At 39.9% G+C, this 20933-nt stretch overlaps 1 protein-coding gene across 12 annotated transcripts in view; it reads left to right on the forward strand.

The window, feature by feature from the left end:
* LOC130919886 (two pore channel protein 2-like) overlaps window positions 1-19560 on the forward strand; it is a 94242-nt gene extending 74682 nt beyond the window's left edge. For 8 of the 12 annotated variants that reach the window (XM_057842513.1, XM_057842529.1, XM_057842535.1 and 5 more), the window contains 7 exons: window positions 8331-8402; window positions 15126-15199; window positions 15414-15519; window positions 15635-15717; window positions 15808-15889; window positions 18696-18787; window positions 18862-19559. In XM_057842513.1, the coding sequence (XP_057698496.1) occupies window positions 8331-8402; window positions 15126-15199; window positions 15414-15519; window positions 15635-15717; window positions 15808-15889; window positions 18696-18787; window positions 18862-18949 (597 nt within the window). In that variant the 3' untranslated portion in view covers window positions 18950-19559. Of the gene's footprint in view, window positions 1-8330; window positions 8403-15125; window positions 15200-15413; window positions 15520-15634; window positions 15718-15807; window positions 15890-18695; window positions 18788-18861 lie in introns of those variants that run through there. The other 4 variants (XM_057842522.1, XR_009064036.1, XM_057842586.1 and 1 more) reach the window with 4 other exon arrangements.
* The last annotated feature ends 1373 nt before the right edge of the window (window positions 19561-20933 follow it).

Consider the following 20933-nt stretch of genomic DNA (forward strand, 5'->3'; position numbering starts at 1 on the left):
GTTAGCCACGCCTACCTTTATAGGTGTCTAGTGTCCCCAACAGGAGGATGACATCGGCAGAAGAATGGTTTCATCTGTTTTACTATTCTGCCCATTGAGGGGAATTACTCAAAATTAGGAAAATGTGACGAAGAGAGCAGCAAAATGTCATTTTTTCAGTCTCTCTACCTTTTTACAGTTCCTGTTCTTTTCATAGTGGTTTAGCGTCCCCCTGGTCCCTACTCACAGTTTTTGTTAGAATTCTCTGACTTTTTATCCAGTATTTTGCTAAGCTGGGATAGAATTATAATTGTAGGGGGTTTGAATATACATGTTGATGATGACGGCGACTCTCTTGGTAAGGCTTTTAATGACCTACTAGATGGGACTGGCTTCATTCAAAATGTAAATAAACCAACTCATGGTCACAAGCACACCCAGGACCTGATTTTAACTTACGGTACGGAGATTAGCGATTTTAGTGTCCATCCCCACAACCCCGAACTGTCTGATCATTTTCTAATTACCTTTCAGTTTGTACTTCAAGATAATCCTTCACTAGTGACTAAAACTCTGATGAAAAGGACATTATGTGATCGCTCTGTTTCAGAGTATAAACAGATAATTTAGCCAATATTTGCCTCCATGTCATCAGATTATGAAGGAATAATGTCTGGCCTTGCTGTGAATGACGAGTTTGTTGATAGTGTCATGTTTACTCTACGAACTGCTCTCGATGTAGTCGCTCCCCCCAAATTAAAGTTTGTCAAACCGAGACGAGCTTCTCCCTGGTATAACGCTGAAACACGCTCTCTCAAACAATCGGCACGTAAATTAGAAAGACTTTGGCGCCGTTCTAACACAGAGCACACTCTCTCCGCCTGGAAACACAGTTTAGTGACCTATAAACCTTGCGTATGACTAAAACCAGATATTACTCATCCTTAACAGTTGAAAACAAGAATAATCCTAGGTAGAGATGTGCCGATCGATCGGCATCCCGATCGGGTCAGATTACGTCATTTTCAAAGTATCGGAATCGGCAAAAAAATATCGGCCATGCCTTTTTTAATATATATTTATTTTTTAATTAAATCGTTTTCTAATTGTATTTAACGTTACAGACATACATGTAATATGTTACACTCATCCAGAGTCTTTAGTTTAGGCTTAAGGTAGGGTTATCAAATTTATCCCGATAACGGCAGTAATTAATTTTTTAAAAAATGTATTATGTTAAAATATTTAACGCAATAATGCATGCGCTGCACGACCCACTCACACATTGTCGCGCTCAATCTGTAATGGCGCAGTTTTACCAACATAGAGAGCTTAAAGGCACCGTAAAATGAGTAAAATTAATTTTGGCAGCCTTTGGAGCCTTTTTTTAATTGGCTAAAGCCTTACAATCCCTCTCCCTACAATTAAAAATATCATGGGAAGCAATGTGGGGAAGCAAGGTAGCAATTGATCTTTTTCTTAACACCTTATGTTATTTCCCACGCAGAGAAGATACAGTGGGGAGAACAAGTATTTGATACACTGCCAATGAGTTTTCCCATTGGGAAATCCCACTGATGGGAGATCCCACTGTACATCAATTGGTAGCACTACGCACAGTCATGGTTCCACTTCCCATCATGCATTTGGGCATGGCTACAGTATCATTTACTGAAAGCTCAACAAATACACTAGTTGGCAATATTTAGTCACAATATACAAAGTCACAAGTCTTTCTATCCGCGGATCCCTCTCACAGAATGAATGTTAATAATGTATATGCCATCTTGAGGATTTATTGTCATAATAAACAAATACAGTACTTATGTACTGTATGTTGAATGTATATATTCGTTTATTCGTAATTTGTTTTATTCATTTTTTTCTTAATACATTGCCAAAATGTATATGATCGGGAAAAATTATCGGGAATGATTGGAATTGAATCGTGAACAAAAAAAAAAAGCAATCGGATCGGGAAATTCCGGGATCGGCAGATACTCAAACTAAAACGATCGGGATCGGATCGGGAGCAAAAAAACATGATCGGAACAACCCTAATCCTAGGCTTCTGGTCAGCACTGTAGCAAGGCTGACAAACGGTCACAGCTCAATAGAACCTTATATCCCAACCACCCTTAGCTGTGATGACTCCCTAAAAATTTTTAACAATAAAATCTCAACTATAAGAAATACAATAAATGAATTACTTCCAACTTTTAGGTCTGATAAAGTGCAGACTGAAAATTCAGAATCTCCTATAAACCCCTCTAAAATATTAAATAACTTTACCACTGTAGACCAAACCGATGTAATTGCAATTATAATGTCCTCCAAACCATCAACGTGCCTCCTAGACCCGATCCCAACCAAACGTCTTAAAGAGACTCTAACTAACTCTCTAACTATTGATATTATCCTAAATATAATAGAGCTGAAACGAATACTCAAGCAACTCGAGTAACTCGAGTTTAAAAACTGATCCGAGTAATTTTATTCACCTCGAGGAATCGTTAAATTTTGCCAGCTCTCAGCATCACGTTTTGCCCGGACTACTTTTAATGCGGGACAACGCGCTTACGTCACGTGCGTAGACGAAGAAGAAAAAAAAAAAAAAACCTTAATGCAGCCGACAGCCGCTCTACAAACGACACCGATGTTGCTAAAAACTACGCCCGCGTGATGCAAGTGTTGTAGCAGGTAGTGTCCGATGCGTCTCAAAGATATCGCATGCATTTAGAACTAGATGCGAAATGACACTCGGCTGCGTCTGGGCAGCGTTAGTAAACAGCCGTCATCTTTAGGCAGTAGACTTCTCAGCGCTAAGATATATAACGTTACTGTCACTCCCACTCGTAACGTTAACCCTTCGGAGGGCTAGGTTTCTATTGATAATGACCACTGTCGATGCGTGGCTAACATGTCTTACATACAGGCTTTATTTAATCTGTAAAAACACAGCGCTGTAGAGTGATGAGGGTGTAAAATTAAAACATAATAAAGCTAACTGTCAGTTTTAGCTTAGTAGTCATTGCTGAATAAAACACCAAGTAGCACTGGTCCCTAATGTGCTCCAATACAGCAGGTATCGTACATTACCATTTATTTTGAACACTGCATAAACTCAAAATCGTATCAGTACTTACAGTTTAGACTAACTTAAAACTTAACTAGAACTTAAAAATAGCTTGACAAAAATAGAAATTCAATTATAACACGTGGGAAAAACACATAGCTTTCAAGTGATGTGTGTTATCAAACGTAATTACATTTTTAGGTAAGAAATATGTTGTTGTTGTTTTTTTTTAATAAGATCTAGAAGTTTTTTGAGTGAAAGCAGTGAATTTTTTTCCTAGTCACAGCTGAGATGCAATTGTTGGTTGTTTTCAACAATGTACATCGAAAATAAAGACATTGATTGACTGAAAATGGTTCAATCTTGGATTAAATTAAAAAGGTTTTATCCGATTACTCGATTAATCGATAGAATTTTCAGTCGATTACACGATTACTAAAATGTTCGATAGCTGCAGCCCTAAAATATAATAAATACCTCATTAGTTACTGGCCACGTGCCTCAGTCCTTTAAATATGCAGTTATTAAACCGCTTTTGACAAAACCTACTCTTGATCCTGACATCCTGGCCAATTATAGACCTATCTCTAATCTACCCTTTCTCTCCAAAGTCCTTGAAAGAGTGGTAATTAAACAACTCTGTCAGCACCTACAGGACAATAGGTTATTTGAACATTTCCAGTCTGGCTTTCGAGCTCATCATAGAACTGAAACTGCATTAGTCAAAGTAACTAACGACTTGTTACTAGCCGCTGACGTTGGATTAGTCTCGATCCTGGTTCTGTTGGACCTGAGTGCAGCCTTTGACACAATCGACCATAATATCTTATTGCAGAGAATGTGACATAGGCGTTAGAGGAGCAGCCCTCTGCTTTTTTAAATCATATTTATCTAATAGGTACCAGTTTGTCAATGTAAACCAGCAATCATCAACGCACTCTAGAGTTAGTTATGGTGTGCCGCAAGGATCGGTCCTCGGGCCCATCTTGTTTACGCTGTGTATGCTTCCTCTAGGAAATATCATCAGAAAACATAGCATTAACTTTCATTGTTACGCTGACGACACACAACTGTATTTATCAGTCAAACCTTAGCAGATCAGGCAAGTGGATAAACTAAGCACCTGCGTCCAAGATATAAATACCTGGATGAGCACTAACCATCTTCTACTTAACCCTGAAAAGACAGAAGCCCTTATAATAGGCCCGAAAAGTGTGAGAGACTCTTTAACTGCCCAGATAGTCACTCTGGACAATGTAAGTGTAGCCTCCAGCACCACAGTTAAAAACCTAGGAGTTGTAATTGACCCAGACTTATTGTTTAAAGCTCATATTAAACAAACCTGCAGAACGGCCTTTTTTCACCTGCGCAACATAGCCAAAATTAGAAATATTTTATGTAAAAATGATGCAGAAAAATTAATTCACGCGTTCGTTACATCTATATTGGATTACTGTAACTCCCTACTTGCAGCTTGTCCTAAAAGTTCTCTAACAGGTCTTCAGCTAGTCCAAAACGCAGCAGCAAGACTTTTAACAGGAACTTATAGAAGAGAGCACATCACCCCTGTGCTCCAGGCCCTTCATTGGCTTACAGTCGAGTTTAGAATTAAATTTAAAATCCTCCTTCTTACATTTAAGACCATTAATGGGTTGGGGACATCTTATCTCACCGATGCTCTGGTTCCATACTGCCCCAACAGAACACTCCGCTCTCAGAATAAAGGCCTACTGGTAGTTCCCAGGGTTTCTAAAAGTACTATCGGAGCTAGAGCCTTTAGCCACCAAGCCCCTGTTTTATGGAATCAGCTTCCAGCTAATATTAAAGGAGCCGAGCCGGTCTGCACATTTAAGATTAGATTAAAAACGTTCCTATTTGACAAAGCTTATGGTGAGGCTAGTTGAAGTTGGATTAGACTCACAGTTAGTCTAAACTGCACCAGAAGCTATAATGCCGGGGGAAGTACAGCCACTGAGTTCTATCTCCTTTTTCTCACTCTACCTACCACTTGTCTTACTTTATTTCTATTTTCCAATGTTAATATCTAGTGAACTAGTCTCCTAACTAGTCTCCCATTTGGGGAGGGGCTATTTTTCAGCTGCAACCTCCTGACTATTCGGACCCCTGGCTGGATGGACGACCTCGTTGCCACCCCCGTCTCATCTGGCGAGATGGACCTCTTCTTGTTCCTTTACTCTACTGCATCTTTACAGACTGTAACCCAGTCTGCTAATTTCCATTAGCAGTCCTGGTGCATCCTGTCTAACCGTCCTGGGAGTGGATCCCTCCTGACTGTGGTACTCCCCAAGGTTTCTCATTTTCTCCCAAAGAGCTTGGAGTTTTTTGAGTTTTTCCTTGCCGACATGGAGGGTCCAAGGATGGGGGATGCCCAGGACTTGAACTTTATTTATTCATCTTTGTTTACTTCATTTGCTGTTTCTGACTGTGTATCATATTTCCTCTGCAAAGCCCTTTGAGACAACCTTGTTGTGATTTAGGGCTATACAAATAAAATTGAATTGAACTGAATTGATTTACAGGATATTCTTTTTATCCAAGTATTTTTCCCTAATAGCTAAAAAAAATGGTATGGTCATGACTAGAGGCGTGCGAAATTTCCGACTCTTAGATTATTCGGGATTCGGCCGTGGAAGATTCGAGAACGATTCACAAACATCAAAATTCCGATTATTGAATTATATCAGGTAAAACAGAAGTAAAACACAGTCAGCGCGGTCTTTGGGACGCAATGAGGAACGGACCGAGAGTAAATATCATGTTCAACTCATGCCGCTAGATAAAAAAAACAATCATACCTGACTGCGGCCGACAGCCGCTACAAACAATGCCCAGTGCTAGTTGCTACAAACATACGGCTACAGTAGAAATCATATATATGTAGAGCTAGATGCAAAATGACAGACGAAGGCGGTGTTAGAACATCTATTATTGAACAGAGATTCAGACTTTCCGGCGTTAGTAAACAGCCGCCATCTTAAAGCAGTACTAAAGCAGTGACTTCTCTAGAAGGCTGTTGTAGTGAACCTAATTAACTTTTTCTCTAAAATACTCCTAAATCGGCAGAATCTCGTCTTGAATCTTTAAATGATGAAATAGTTTTAAAACTTTGACAAAAGTAGACAGAAAGGAAATTATGGAATAACGGGAGCAATTTTAACAACTGTAACAGTTGATTCACAACATTTAATTAATTGAATGTAGTGTAAAGCTGCTGATACAGAACTGGAGTATTTTATTTACTGTTATTTTTGTATATTTGTTTACTGTTATATGCTAACTTGATACTGAAATAGAAGTTTGGTTTAGCCTGAGAGGATTTTTAAACAATTTTGTAACTAATGTACAAAACATTTATTTAAAAAAAAAAAAAAAAAAAGGGAGGGGGGTTCTTTAATAATCATTTTATAATCGAATCGGAGCCTCTGAATCGTAATCGAATCGTTAGCTGCCCAAAGATTCCCAGCTCTAGTGATGACAAATAACAGTCTTCCGCTAAATGGAACATGAAATAATAATCATACATTTATTCAGTACGACATGGCAAAATTACGCCATAATGGTCAAAACTGTTGACTTCACCTTTACTGTTGCACCTCCCGAACGATATTTTATGCCACCGTAGTTAGTCGGGCTTTTGTCATTTTGCTGCCCCGGCTTCGGAGAATGTAAATAAACCAATAGGCGTGACAGCTAGCCGACATGCTAACCCAAACCGAATGATGTTTCAAACTCTTCGAGCGAAAAATCACACTTAACTAGCCCGGATATTTTCATACGGCAGCGGGGTTGTCGATTGTCTTCGCCGATCGGCAACCCACCCGGCGACGAGCAAGTTAGAGCTCTGCTGAGGGCAGAGGGCTCGTTTGCGGGGAAGCAGCTGGACAATGACCGCCGGACAAACCGGCCGACGTCGGAGGAGCACGTAGCTGCCAGATGGTCAACACGGATATGGCAAAATAATGCTTTAGTACACGGCGAAGAAGAAGAGCGGCTGCAGTTGTTGTGCAGCTAACATGGCAGAACGTGTCAGGAGAGCTTTTCTACTTGCCCATCCATGTTCAAACGTAATTAAATAGTCCTTTATCTAAAGAAAGTTTGTAGTGTTTACTGTGTAATCTCTGTATTCGTGGCCATTTTTAACACAAAGTTGCAATTCATGATCGGGTGGAAAATTTGTGTGACAAGCTGCCGGTCGTCGGCCGAGTGGACAAGGAGCCTGTCAGCCACAAAATGCAAGCCGCCTCGGTATTAAAACGTGTGCCATTATCCCAGTGTTTAACATAATACAAAACACTATGTTTACTCACTTCCTCGTAAGTCCAATGGTCCCACAGTTGTCGCACACCTGTTTTGGCCGACCTTGGGGTGAACGGGAACTTTCTGAAACCCAAAAAGGCTCACACGCCTCTCCATGGTGCAGCCACAAAAGCCTGCAGCCGTTTGGCTGGCGTGATGCAAAAAATAAACGAATTAATCCGCAAAATCGGCTGAATCCACAGTCCATCTGCATGCTATAAAGCAATGCTGTATTGTGAGACGCTGACCCGAGTGACGTCACATTCGCATTCGTCCTAAACCCGAGACTGGAGCCAGAAGTAACTTATGCACAATGCATGGCGCGGGATTCAAAAATTGAATATATAAAACGATAGTTTCCACACACATTCAAGCGGTCCATTTAATTCAGGAGCATAAAACCCCGCGTGAAATAAAAAATAAACATGCTTTTTGGCAAAACACTACCGCTTTTGTCCACCTGCTTCGCTAAAATTGACCCAAACTGAAAAGTTACCTAGTGTTGCTTTAAGTTCTCAATTTTTTCCCCCATTGGTAAGCATAAGGTGTTAGTACACATAACTTGTATACTTTTGAATGTACCGCATTTTCTAAATGTTAAGGCACACCATCATTGAATGACTTTTTCATGCATAGCGCATTATTGCATCTCTGTAATGCCTCTTGTCATTGGTTCTTGATACTTTAACATAGTAGTATTTGCATTATTAATTACCACATTTTTATTAGTTTAGTTCTATATTTTTATGGGTTTTATTAACAATTAATGTGTGTTTTGAGCACCTTATTGGAGCGGTGCAACAAAATAGGTTTGAGGTACAACCAGAATTCATATATGAGGTCCACTGTTGTTTTTCTGGGAAAAATGAAGTCGTTTAAGTGCACCTTTATAGTCCAAAATATAGAGTATACTATTCATTTAACATAAGGCAAACCAGTTTTGACATTTTCTTTGCAGCTCATGGCTTTGGTTGCAAGTACCTTGTTGGACCTGGTGAAAAACCTAAGAGCCTTTGCAGGGATACTGGTGGTGAGTTAAGCAAGTTTTTTAATAAAATAGTCGTAGGGTTTTGTTAAAAAGTTTTGTATTTAACTATTCATTTATTCACCTTCCATGCCACGTATCCTCACAAGGGTCGCAGGGTGTTATTTACAGTATTTATAAAGCCTCTTACTTATTAGACGTTATGTATCACTGTTGGTTCTTAACTTCATTTGTTGCAGGTTACCTTTTCTGTTAAAGGTGCCTATTTAATTTTTTATTATAAAAAAATAAAACTTTTTGGTTTTTTTGCAAGTTTTCATTGTGTGTATACTGTAAGTGCCCAATAAATGTTGGGTATTACTAATTATCATTTTAACTATGACAGCAGTTTTATGTTTGTTTCACTGAAAGGAGAGCCGAGCATAGAGAAATTGTCAAATGGATTACCAGTAATTTCATCCGCCTCATCATTCTGAGATCAATGGTTCAATCCCGGGCTCTGGCTTTTCTGTGTGGAGTTAAGCAGTGGTGTCCAAACTATTCCACATAGGGCCGCAGTGGGTGCTGAATTTCATTCCTACAAAACAAGATGAAATCCTTTCACCAATCTGGTGTCTCATAAATGCAATCAGTTGATTGCAGTCAGGTGCTGCTTGTTTTAGCACAAACTTCATTGGTTAAACTGTCTGTGCTCGATTGGTAGGAACAAAATCCAGGGCCCACAGCGGCCCTTGCGGACAGGTTTGGACACCCATGAGTTAAGGTTTTCTACCTGTGCCTGTGTGGGTTTTCTCCATGTACTGTACTCCTGTTTCCGCCCATCCTAAAACCATGATCGGAGGATTGAACACTACAAATTGTATAAGTATACAAAGGTATAAGTGTGTGTGGTACTACTTCTTTGTCTCCTTGTGCCCTGCAATAACATACCGCAGGCTACACGTCACTTCCGCTGATTAATATTCATGACGTTAGCAACTGTTGCTAATTGGGGGGGAGGGGGGGGGCACACGCTCGGGTTTTCTCTAATGCTAGATGCATGTAAATAGTGTACAAACGAGATGTTTATTGAGCTAAACCTACCAATTCTGTCCGAAAATGATGTCCCTGATGCCAAATTCACTGGTAAAAATGTGGAAGAACATACAGTGCCTTCCATAATTATTGGCACCCCTGAAAAAGATGTGTTTTTTAGCTTCTAATAATTTTTTTTTTTTTTAATTCAAATAATATGGGACCATAATGGTAAAAAAAGAGAAAATCCAACCTTCAATACAAGTGCATTCATTCAGTGGGGAAAAAAATTATTTGACATCAAATTATTTGACATCAAATTATTAGCACCCCTGGAGTTAATACTTTGTACAACCCCCTTTTGCCAACAAAACAAGGTCTAGGGACTAAGATGGCCATTGCAGGAGCTTGATTTTGTGTCTGGTGAACCATTTCTGTGTAGATTTGGCCATTTGTTTAGGGTCATTGTCTTGCTGAAAGACCCAGTGAAGACCCATCTTCAGCTTTCGGGCAGAGGGCAACAGATTTTGATTTAAAATGTCCTAGTATTTCAAAGCATTCATGATGCCATGCACCCTAACAAGGTTCCCAGGGCCTTTGGAAGCGAAACAGCCCCACAGCATCACTGACCCACCCCCATACTTCACAGTGGGTATTGAGGTGCTTTTCAGCATGCGCATCTTTCGTGGCACGCCAGACCCACTTAGAGTGTTTGTTGCCAAAAAGCTCAATCTTGGTCTCATCTGACCAAAGCACACGGTCCCAGTTGAAGCCTAGGACCGTGTGTATTTTTGTGTGAACCACGAAAGATGCTCATTTGTGCATACGCTATTGGCTTGGCAACTTATTCATGTACCCCGCCTACTGCCCATACTTAACCAGGATAGGCTCCAGCACCCCGCGACCCTCATGAGGATACATAGCTTTGAAGATGAATGAATGAATTACTAATAATTTTCTGACAAATCCTTGATAATTCACTCAAATACAGAAATACAGAGCTAACTATTTAGAGGCACTAAAGTCATTTTCCAATATTTGGGACTGTTTCTTGCAAAAGCTATATTAGGTCAAAATGGTCATGTGAAGTGTGTTATCTTTGTAGTTTTTTTTTTGTTGATTGTAATTGCATTTGCAAGTTAAATTGTTCCGCAAACGGTAGGTTGCATTCTATCAATTCATATAAACTCTGAATATAAGACTAAACGGGGATTATTAATATCTGTTATTTGTGTCCTCTTTTTGGAAATGAAAATATGATCACTCTGGAATGACATACAGCTAGCATGTGTAATTTGTTTTGATGCTTCTGCGCATCCGGGTCTCTTTCCTGAGTGCATCTCGGACTACGAATTAGTGCGCATGCGTGATTCTTCAATGGTCTCAATGGACAAATGCAGTCTGAACGGGCACGCCAAAAAAACAGATATGGCAAAAAAATCGGATTTGTGCATTAAGACCTGTAGTATGAACCTAGCCTTATTGACTAATCTGAGTAGAAATTTGTGTAGATCGCCTTGTAGTGGTAGCCGCCATTACTGCGGTGTTTACACACTTCAGTAGCAGGCTGGCGTCAGACAATGTAAACAGTAACGTTAGCTGCCACTGACTGTGTACTAAGGGCGGCACACCTCAGCAAAGGCGGACGGGGTACTCCCGGTTGTTTTGCTCGGATTAGTCAATAGATTTAAATAATGTATAGTTCATATACCGTATGCAGGAAGTAGGAACCCCGAGAGGGCTCAGTGCTCTGCACTCCTGATAATAGTGGCCATGGAAGATAAATGTGTGCAGTGTGTTGTCAGATTTGACACAATTTCAAATCCTAGCATCTCCAGGACGATTTAACTTACAAAGGCAATTGCAATCAAATAAAAAAAAACACTTGGATAACAACCACCATGAAGTTGGCCTCCCATCAAATGAAAATTTATAAAATCATTTCGTCATTTGTGTTCTAGGTTTGTACTAATTTGTTCTGTTTTTTTTTCCACATTCTGTATCTCATGGTTGAGGTTTATCCATGTTGACAATGACACGCCTCTAATCTTTTCAAGTAGGAGAACTTGCACAATTGGTGGTTGACTAAATACTTATTTGCCCCACTGTTTAAAATGATAGCAGCCCAAACGGAATTTTTTTACAGCACAAAAGTAGCATAAACGAATGACAGCCTTACAGGACAATTTTGCAATAAATGGGGGGCTGCGTGACGTCATCACTCAAAATTAATATCTCAAAAACAATAGCACAAATGGAATTTTTACAGTACAAATGTAGCGCAAACGATTGACACCATTTTTATTCAAAATGGGGGGCTGGTTGACCCCAGATTGACCTGTGAAACAGTTGTTAATATTTCAAAAATGATAGCAGCACAAACAAAAAAAATTCAGCACAAACCAATGACATAATTTTTCTATACATTTGTTTTTGATTGGGGGGGGCAACTTTATGGAGGTTGGATAACAAACTTCAACCAAGGACACACTTCCATTTAGAGCTACAGTGGTGTGAAAAAGTATCTGAACCTTTTGGAATTTCTCACATTACTGCATAAAATCACAATTGAATGTGATCTGATCTTTGTCAAAATCACACAGATGAAAATACAGTGTCTGCTTTAACTAAAACCACCCAAACATTTATAGGTTTTTATATTTTAATAAGGATAGCATGCAAACAACGACAGAAAGGGGGAAAATAAGTGAGTGAACCCTCTGCCTAGAGAGACTTATAGAGCAATTAAAACCAATTTTTACATTTACAGTTTAAGTCGGGTGTGTGCCCAATCACTGATGAGTGGCTTAAAGCTCCCCTGCGCACTATAAAACACACACGTAAGAATTGTGCATTAAGGCTCGGTCAAAAGAGCGGTCTGAAGACCTGCGATCAAGGATTCTTGATTTGTATAAAGCTGGGAAAGGATACAAAACCATCTCTAAAAGTCTGAATGTTCATCAATCGAAAGTCAGAGAAGTTGTCTACAAATGGTGAGAGTTTGGCACTGTTGCCTCTCTCCCATTGGTGGCCGTCCACCAAAGATGACAACAACAGTTCAGCGCAGAATACTCAGAGAGGTAAAAAAGAACCCTAGAGTGTCTTCTAAAGACTTACAGAAATCACTGGCACAGTCCAATATCTCTATGCACACATCAACTACAGTGCCTTGCAAAAGTATTCGGCCCCCTTGAATCTTGCAACCTTTCACCACATTTCAGGCTTCAAACATAAAGTTATGAAATTTATTTTTTTTGTCAAGAATCAACAACAAGTGGGACACAATCGTGAAGTGGAACAACATTTATTGGATAATTTAAACTTTTTTAACAAATAAAAAACTGAAAAGTGGGGCGTGCAATATTATTCGGCCCCTTAACTTTCAGTGCAGCAAACTCACTCCAGAAGTTCAGTGAGGATCTCTGAATGATCCAAAGTTGTCCTAAATGACTGATGATGATAAATAGAATCCACCTGTGTGTAATCAAGTCTCCGTATAAATGCACCTGCTCTGTGATAGTCTCAGGGTTCTGTTTAAAGTGCAGAGAGCATTATGACAACCAAGGAACACACCAGGCAGGTCCGAGATACTGTTGTGGAGAAGTTTAAAGCCGGATTTGGATACAAAAAGATTTCCCAAGCTTTAAACATCTCAAGGAGCACTGTGCAAGCCATCATATTGAAATGGAAGGAGCATCAGACCACTGCAAATCTACCAAGACCCGGCCGTCCTTCCAAACTTTCTTCTCAAACAAGGAGAAAACTGATCAGAGATGCAGCCAAGAGGCCCATGATCACTCTGGATGAACTGCAGAGATCTACAGCTGAGGTGGGAGAGTCTGTCCATAGGACAACAATCAGTCGTACACTGCACAAATCTGGCCTTTATGGAAGAGTGGCAAGAAGAAAGCCATTTCTCAAAGATATCCATAAAAAGTCTCGTTTAAAGTTTGCCACAAGCCACCTGGGAGACACACCAAACATGTGGAAGAAGGTGCTCTGGTCAGATGAAACCAAAATGGAACTTTTTGGCCACAATGCAAAACGATATGTTTGGCGTAAAAGCAACACAGCTCATCACCCTGAACACACCATCCCCACTGTCAAACATGGTGGTGGCAGCATCATGGTTTGGGCCTGCTTTTCTTCAGCAGGGACAGGGAAGATGGTTAAAATTGACGGGAAGATGGATGCAGCCAAATACAGGAACATTCTGGAAGAAAACCTGTCGGTATCTGCACAAGACCTGAGACTGGGATGGAGATTTATCTTCCAACAGGACAATGATCCAATACATAAAGCCAAATCTACAATGGAATGGTTCAAAAATAAATGTATCCAGGTGTTAGAATGGCCAACTCAAAGTCCAGACCTGAATCCAATCGAGAATCTGTGGAAAGAGCTGAAGACTGCTATTCACAAACACTCTCCATCCAACCTCACTGAGCTCGAGCTGTTTTGCAAGGAAGAATGGGCAAGAATGTCAGTCTCTCGATGTGCAAAACTGATAGAAACATACCCCAAGCGACTTGCAGCTGTAATTGGAGCAAAAGGTGGCGCTACAAAGTATTAACGCAAGGGGGCCGAATAATATTGCACGCCCCACTTTTCAGTTTTTTATTTGTTAAAAAAGTTTGAATTATCCAATAAATTTTGTTCCACTTCACGATTGTGTCCCACTTGTTGTTGATTCTTGAGAAAAAATTAAAATTTTATATCTTTATGTTTGAAGCCTGAAATGTGGCGAAAGGTTGCAAGGTTCAAGGGGGCCGAATACTTTTGCAAGGCACTGTATATGTAAAACAATGGCCAAGTATGGTGTTAATGGGAGGACTCCATGGAGGAAGCCACTGCTGTCTAATAAAACATTGTTGCTCGTTTAATGTGCGCAAAAAGACACTTAGACACTCCACAGATGTTTTGGCAAAATATTTTGTGAACTGATGGAACCAAAGTTGAATTAATTGGGAGTAACACACAACGTCATGCGTGGAAGAAAAATGGAACAGCTCACCAACATCAACACCTCATCCCCACCGTGAAGTGTGGTGGAGGGAGCATCATTATTTGGGGATGGTTTTCTGCCTCAGAGCCTGGACAACTTACAATCATTAATGGAAGAATGAATTCAAAAGTATATCAGGATGTTTTGCAGGAAAACCTGAGACAGTCTGTCTGACAGTTGAAGCCAAAAAGAGGATGGATGCTGCTTCAAGACAATGATCCAAAACACAGAAGTAAATCAACTTCAGAATGGTTTCAGAAGAATAAAATACATGTTCTGGAGTGGCCAAGTCAAAATCCAGATTTCAACCCCATTGAGATGCTGTGGCATGACTTAGAGGCAGCGATTCATTCCAGACATGCCTGGAATCTGACTGAACTACAGCAGTTTTGTAGAGAAGAATCAGCCAAGATTAGTTCTGATGGATGTGCCAGACTGATCTGCAGCTATTGTTTGCATACTATCCTCATTAAAATATGAAACCCAATACATATTTGAGAGGTTTTGTTAAACCACTGTTTTTTCATCTGTGTGATTTTGACTAAGTTCAGGTCACATTTGATGGTGATTTTATGCAGAAATGTGAGAAATTCCAAAAGGTTCAGATATTTTTTTATACCACTGCATGTAATATATGAAAAGTTTATAATATTGGAAATTGAGTCAAGAAGTCTTCAATGTGCAGCTAAAACTCAAGTACAATTATAAAACAGTGTAATAGAACGTGTGAATGCAAATTCTCTCTACAGGTTGTGTACTACATGTTTGCCGTGTTTGGCATCTGGCTATTCGAGGGAGCCATTAAACCACTGCCGCATATGAGGTATCGATAGACCGGTGGCAGCTTTATTTATTGATTCATTTTATGGTTTCAACTTAAGGTCAGAAATGATTTTGTTAAGTTGAGATCGTTTTGGCAAAGGATATCTCAGGTCATTTTTTCTGCTTTCCGTTTTAGTTTTCTAACTGATGACTTGCACAGAAAAGTGGGCTATATTCTTTCATCCCTTAATGGGTTTTACTATTTGTTTTTTCAGTGTGCCCTACAATACAACTATGAAAAATATCACTTCTAATTTGAGCATTGAATGTGGCACATATGAACAGCTGGGTTATTGGCCAAACAATTTTGACGACTTTGCTGTAAGTGTGTGCTTTGTTTCCAGCTCTGTAATTTCTTATCAAATCCTGCCTGTCTTTTGTCAATGATTCTTAACGCTATTTACAGTGCATTTACGTGCATGTAAATCTCTTTTAGGCGGCCATCATTTTGCTGTATAATATCATGATAATCAACAACTGGCAGGCCTTCATGGAAGTGTATACCAGATACACCACTGAGTGAGGAAAATAAAGATTTAGTGAAAAGATATATATATACTGTATAAAATGCAATGTTAAAATATTTCAAATGTGTTTCCGATTTCTCAGGTGGTCCAAAATTTACTTTGTGTGTTGGTGGTTCACGTCGTCTGTCATGTGGGTAAACTTGTTTGTGGCACTCATCCTCGAGGTCAGTATTCTGCAATGCAGACAAATTTGTTCAAATACATTGTGATATTAAGAGGGTGGGGGGTTGGAATTGTCAATTGGGATGTAATGGAATAATGGGTGGGTTACTAAAGATGCACCGATACCAGTATCGGCAGGGGGGGCCGATCCGTTCCGAAATAGTGGGATCTATATCTGCAATGAAGGAAAAGAATCTATTTTTCTTTGTTACAGGTTGTTTTATTCTTATAACGAACAGGAGATGATGACACAGAATTCAGGAATAAAAAAAGAACAAAGAAGTTACATTTAAGACAGACAGACATAAAAGATCTGACATTCCGGTACCGGTGTTCGGCCATTCCTTACTACGCGGCGAAACATGCTACACAATGCCCAGCGCGCTTGCGCATGCGTCCACTCGCATGTGCACATCTGTTAGAAGCGGCGAGTACTCATATTTTCGTTTTTATTTAGTTATTTAGAACCTTTTCACTGCCTCAAAGATACTTTTTGCATGTATTACCCTCTCATACTTTTAACCATTGTGTTTTTTTGTGTTCGCTTTGAAGCAGTTGACCACATTAGTCACATAGCGTATTTAAACCGTCCCTATTTGACATAACTACATTTAAGTATTTTCTTCAGGCATTTTTTAAGTAAGTTATTCCTGTATGCATCTAAACAAAACAAGTTTAGAGCGCACGGTAATACTTTGGGTGTCAAATTCGACTAATGTAGGACGTTTTTCCGATGTGGGAGATTTTGGCAGAACACCTGGACACTGAGTGTGTCCCACCTCTCCGCGCCTAGCCTTTTTCTTCCCCTTCACAAGGGAGGTTTTCTCCCTCCCCCATCCAACTGGCACCAGCAAATACTTTCCAGATGTGCCACTATTCAATAGCATACACTGAAGAAAGAACAGCCTGTTAGGATGTAGAATGAAATGTGACTGCTTCTACATACTGTATGATTATGTGAATAAATGGAAATATAATTCTACAGCGACTACCAACAAAGAGGGCGCTGATACCATTTACCGGTCCAGTATTATAACACTTGACCGCAGCCTTTTTTTCTTCTGACGCTCACTACACTGTCTTTTGTGTGATGACATATGAACACTTTGCATGCCAAGCAGCTGTCACTATTGGCCTGCTCCAGACCATTGAGAGTGCGCCAATAGCCACTCTTAACTAGTGCCGGGGCAGCTTTTTCATATGTAGGAAAAACAAATTCGTTCATTCATTTTCCATGCCGCTTATCCTCACGAGGGTCGCGGAGGTGCTGGAGCCTTTCCCAGCTAACATACTACGAGAGGAAAATGTCTGCAGTCTGGAAATATCTAATTTTATAATCGCCGCCGAGTACAATGGCGGCATGCAAGATTTGCGGCCTGAAAGTTTCGAGAGGTGGCGTTAAATCCGCCGGTTGAAATACCTCAAACCTGATAAAACATTTGAACGAACACAAAGAGGGAGGCTACAACAGCAGCAGCTGCTACAAAGAGAAAGGGGGCTGGACCGGAGCAACAAACCCTGGTCAGTTTACCTCGTCTACTTTACTTTTATTGTCTTTTACTGAAAGAAATGCCGCAGTAATTTGACACCTGTTTCAAAACTCAAAATCGCTGTAGAAGTAAGCAAAGTAAGGTAAGCTAAGTGGGTAAGTGTGTGTTGCCGCCATTGTACAGAGAGGGAGGCTAATAGAGAGACAGGATGCTGTGATCATATATAAGGCGCACCGGATTATAAGAAAAGAAAATGTAAGCCTTTTAGGTGCACCTTATAGTGCAGAAAATACTGTAGTTAAAATTAAGGTTTTGCATTTAGATGTGAGGAAATTAAGGGAAAATAAAAATTAGGAGCTGGAGGTTGAGGTTACTGTAGTCTATGGTGTTTTTGTTTGCTGTTGTTCTGCACATCATTGAAAAAATACAATTTTGAATGAAAATCAGTTTCTCATGTACAGTATGCCTTACAGTGTTGTCACAGATTACTTGAAAAAGTAATTTAATTACTGATTACGCCTCAAAAAAGTAATCTAGTTACTTTACTGATTACTTGTCAAAGTAACTAAGTTACTTGAAAAGTAATGACTTTTTACCAAATTTTCTACCTTTCTGCCTCAACATTATAATGCCAATAGAAAAATGTAATCACATGTAATTGAATTGTTCACATAAGACGTAATCTTTTGAGTTTGCGGGTGTTTAATTAGTTGATGGAGTTGATTTTAATTGTCATTGACTCGCGCTTGCTTAGCCACTCCGGAGCCCTGAAACTAACAAAAAAACGCACAGAATTTGTTCAAAAGCATTACTGACAACACTGTTCCCTGTAAGTGTTGGTGAAGTAGCCTAATGCATTTGCAGAAGCTGTTATGTTTTATTGTGTGTTATAGGTATAACTGCCAAAAGCAGTTTTCTTGGCATTTTTATGGTTTTAGGAGGATTGACCCCAGCCCCACCGGCTTCGTGGCGAATTTTATGTCAGGGAGTTCCGACAAGACATTCTAGCCATTTTCACCCCTGACTGTGGAGGAAACGTAGTCTTTAAGTGCACATTTTTGCAGTCCAAAGAAAAAGCATTTCTTGACTATGAGTCAATTTTACATCTTTTACATCAGTGTGATTTTACTTATTTTATTTTTTTCCTGAATTCTCTTTTAGCTAAAATGCGTCCAAATGGCTCTTTGAGTGGTGATTAAAAGTTACTAAGTGCCACTGTTCCTACCAGTCAGCTAAAAGCATAGCTTTCTCAAGAGCCAGTGATTAGCATGTGATGATTTTGTCCTTTGTTTGAAATATTTGCTCCTTGTCCCGACAGAACTTCACGTATAAGTGGGATCGCAGTCATAGCTGTTCTGTTACAGATGTGGAGAGGATCAGATATGAAACATCTGTTCAACTCATATTCAAGTATGCCAACATGATGGAGTTAAATACAGAAAATGTTGTTTTTGGAACTGACAACATGTAATCTCCTTCTCCAGAGAGCAGGTCAAAGAGCCCACAGAAGAAGAATTGCTTTGCCAGCTCCAACAGCACCCCCATCTACATTTACATTGGGGAAACACATGACACAAACTAGCTGTAGTGATGGTTCACGCAAATCTCTGCTGTTACTGTTGGCCGTGTAGCAATTCATCGACATTCATATTATAATATGCCAATACCATAAACATTTTCATTCAGTGCTCCCGATCCATAACGGTTTGTGGGTTGTGTGGATGTCTGACTACAAAAAAAAAAGACTGAATGGATAAATCAAGACATGTTTACCCCGTTGCAATATATATACATATATCTATGTATATTTAAATTCATTTATTGTATGGTGTTATGGTGTTATACTTGTATGGGATTGATGATTAATGTGCAGGAGCACACTCCCACAGACACACACACTTTTCACTTTTCACACATTCATAGTCAACAACACAACAATTATACTTAAAATTAAAAAGTGTAGAGCATCGTTTCTGCTGAAAACTACATTACTTTTCTACGTCCAATACTTAGTACTAAGAAAATGTGCATTTTGCTTTGTGAGAGCTGTATTACGATATTATTATTGGTAGATTATTATTACGATTAATAATATTAGGAGATAAAGGTTGACCTTACTGGAGTTTTTTACTGTTATTTTGCACACATTAAAATTTTTTGAACAAAAATCAGTTTCTCATGTATGCAGTGTTACAATCATGTTACAATAGTGTACACAGAGTGATGCGGGGGGGGGGGGGGGGTGCATGTGACCTTGGGGAACATACAGTCATGGACGAAATTATTGGCACCCCTGGAATTTTTCCAGAAAATACACAGTTTCTCCTAAACATCAACACATTTGCAAATGTTTTCAGCATGAATGTGTTTTTTTTTTTGGATTTGCATTGGAAAAACGCAAAAAAAGCTGAAGAGAAAGCCTAAATGTACACAAATTTACACAGATTTTAAAAAAAATGGGCTGGATAAAATTGTTGGCACCCTCAACTCAATATTTGGTTGCACATCCTTTGGAAGAAATAAGAAGGCAATCGCTTCCTATAACCATCAACAAGTTTCGTGTACCTCTTAGATGGAATTATGGACCACTCTTCTTTTGCGAACTGTTCCAGGTCTCTTAGATTTGAAGGGTGCCTCCTTGCAACAGCTATTTTGAGATCTCTCCGTAAGTGTTCAATGGGATTTAGATCCGGACATATCGATGGCCACCTCAGTATTCTCCAGCACTTTGTCTTCAACCATTTCTTGGTGCTATTTGAGGTATGTTTTGGGTTATTGTCCCGTTGGATCACCCTTGACCTCTGACGCAGACCCAGTTTTCTGACACTACACCCTACATTGTGACCCAAAACATTTTGATAGTCTCCATATTTCATGACTCCTTGCACACTGTCAAGGCATCCAGTGCCAGAGGCAGCAAAACTACCCCAAAATACCAGTGAACCTCCACCATGTTTGACTATAGACCCCAATCACGTGACGTCACAACTCCGCCCGCCTGACTGGTGCCGCCATATTGTCCGTCATTTCATCGTGTTTACATATTACCGCTACGTACATTCCTCCTATTACTGCGTGTTTTTCTGCTTGTCTAAGGAATCACCGCCTAGTAAATGAACCCAAAAACCTTCCTGACAATCGTTAACATTGATTAATCAAAACGGTGAAGGCATGTGTGGCGGTTGGTTGCAGTAACAGAGAAGATAAACGGTCATTTTAGTAGTTACTGTGTGCCCATTGTTAAAAGGGCAAATCTCTAAAGCAGCACGGTTTGTTTATCTCGGTCCATGATGCGTTTGTGTCGACAGCCGTCAGACAGCGGCGAAAACATCAATATGATGCCAACACGATCGCAGACATCATCAGACAGAGACTACGAAGCTCATCGCCACGGTCGCACAGCAAGAAGGTGAGCGCAACAACAGGTGTTGTGCCGAAAAATAGCCGCCCTGCGTGATATGTCCCCTCTGACGGGAGCGTCCAACAGGTGTTGTGCCGAAAAATAGCCGCCCTGCGTGAAATGTCCCCCCTGACGGGAGCGCCCACACGGAAACGA

The sequence above is a fragment of the Corythoichthys intestinalis genome, chromosome 1, assembly GCF_030265065.1.
Source record: "Corythoichthys intestinalis isolate RoL2023-P3 chromosome 1, ASM3026506v1, whole genome shotgun sequence".
NCBI lineage: Eukaryota > Metazoa > Chordata > Actinopteri > Syngnathiformes > Syngnathidae > Corythoichthys > Corythoichthys intestinalis.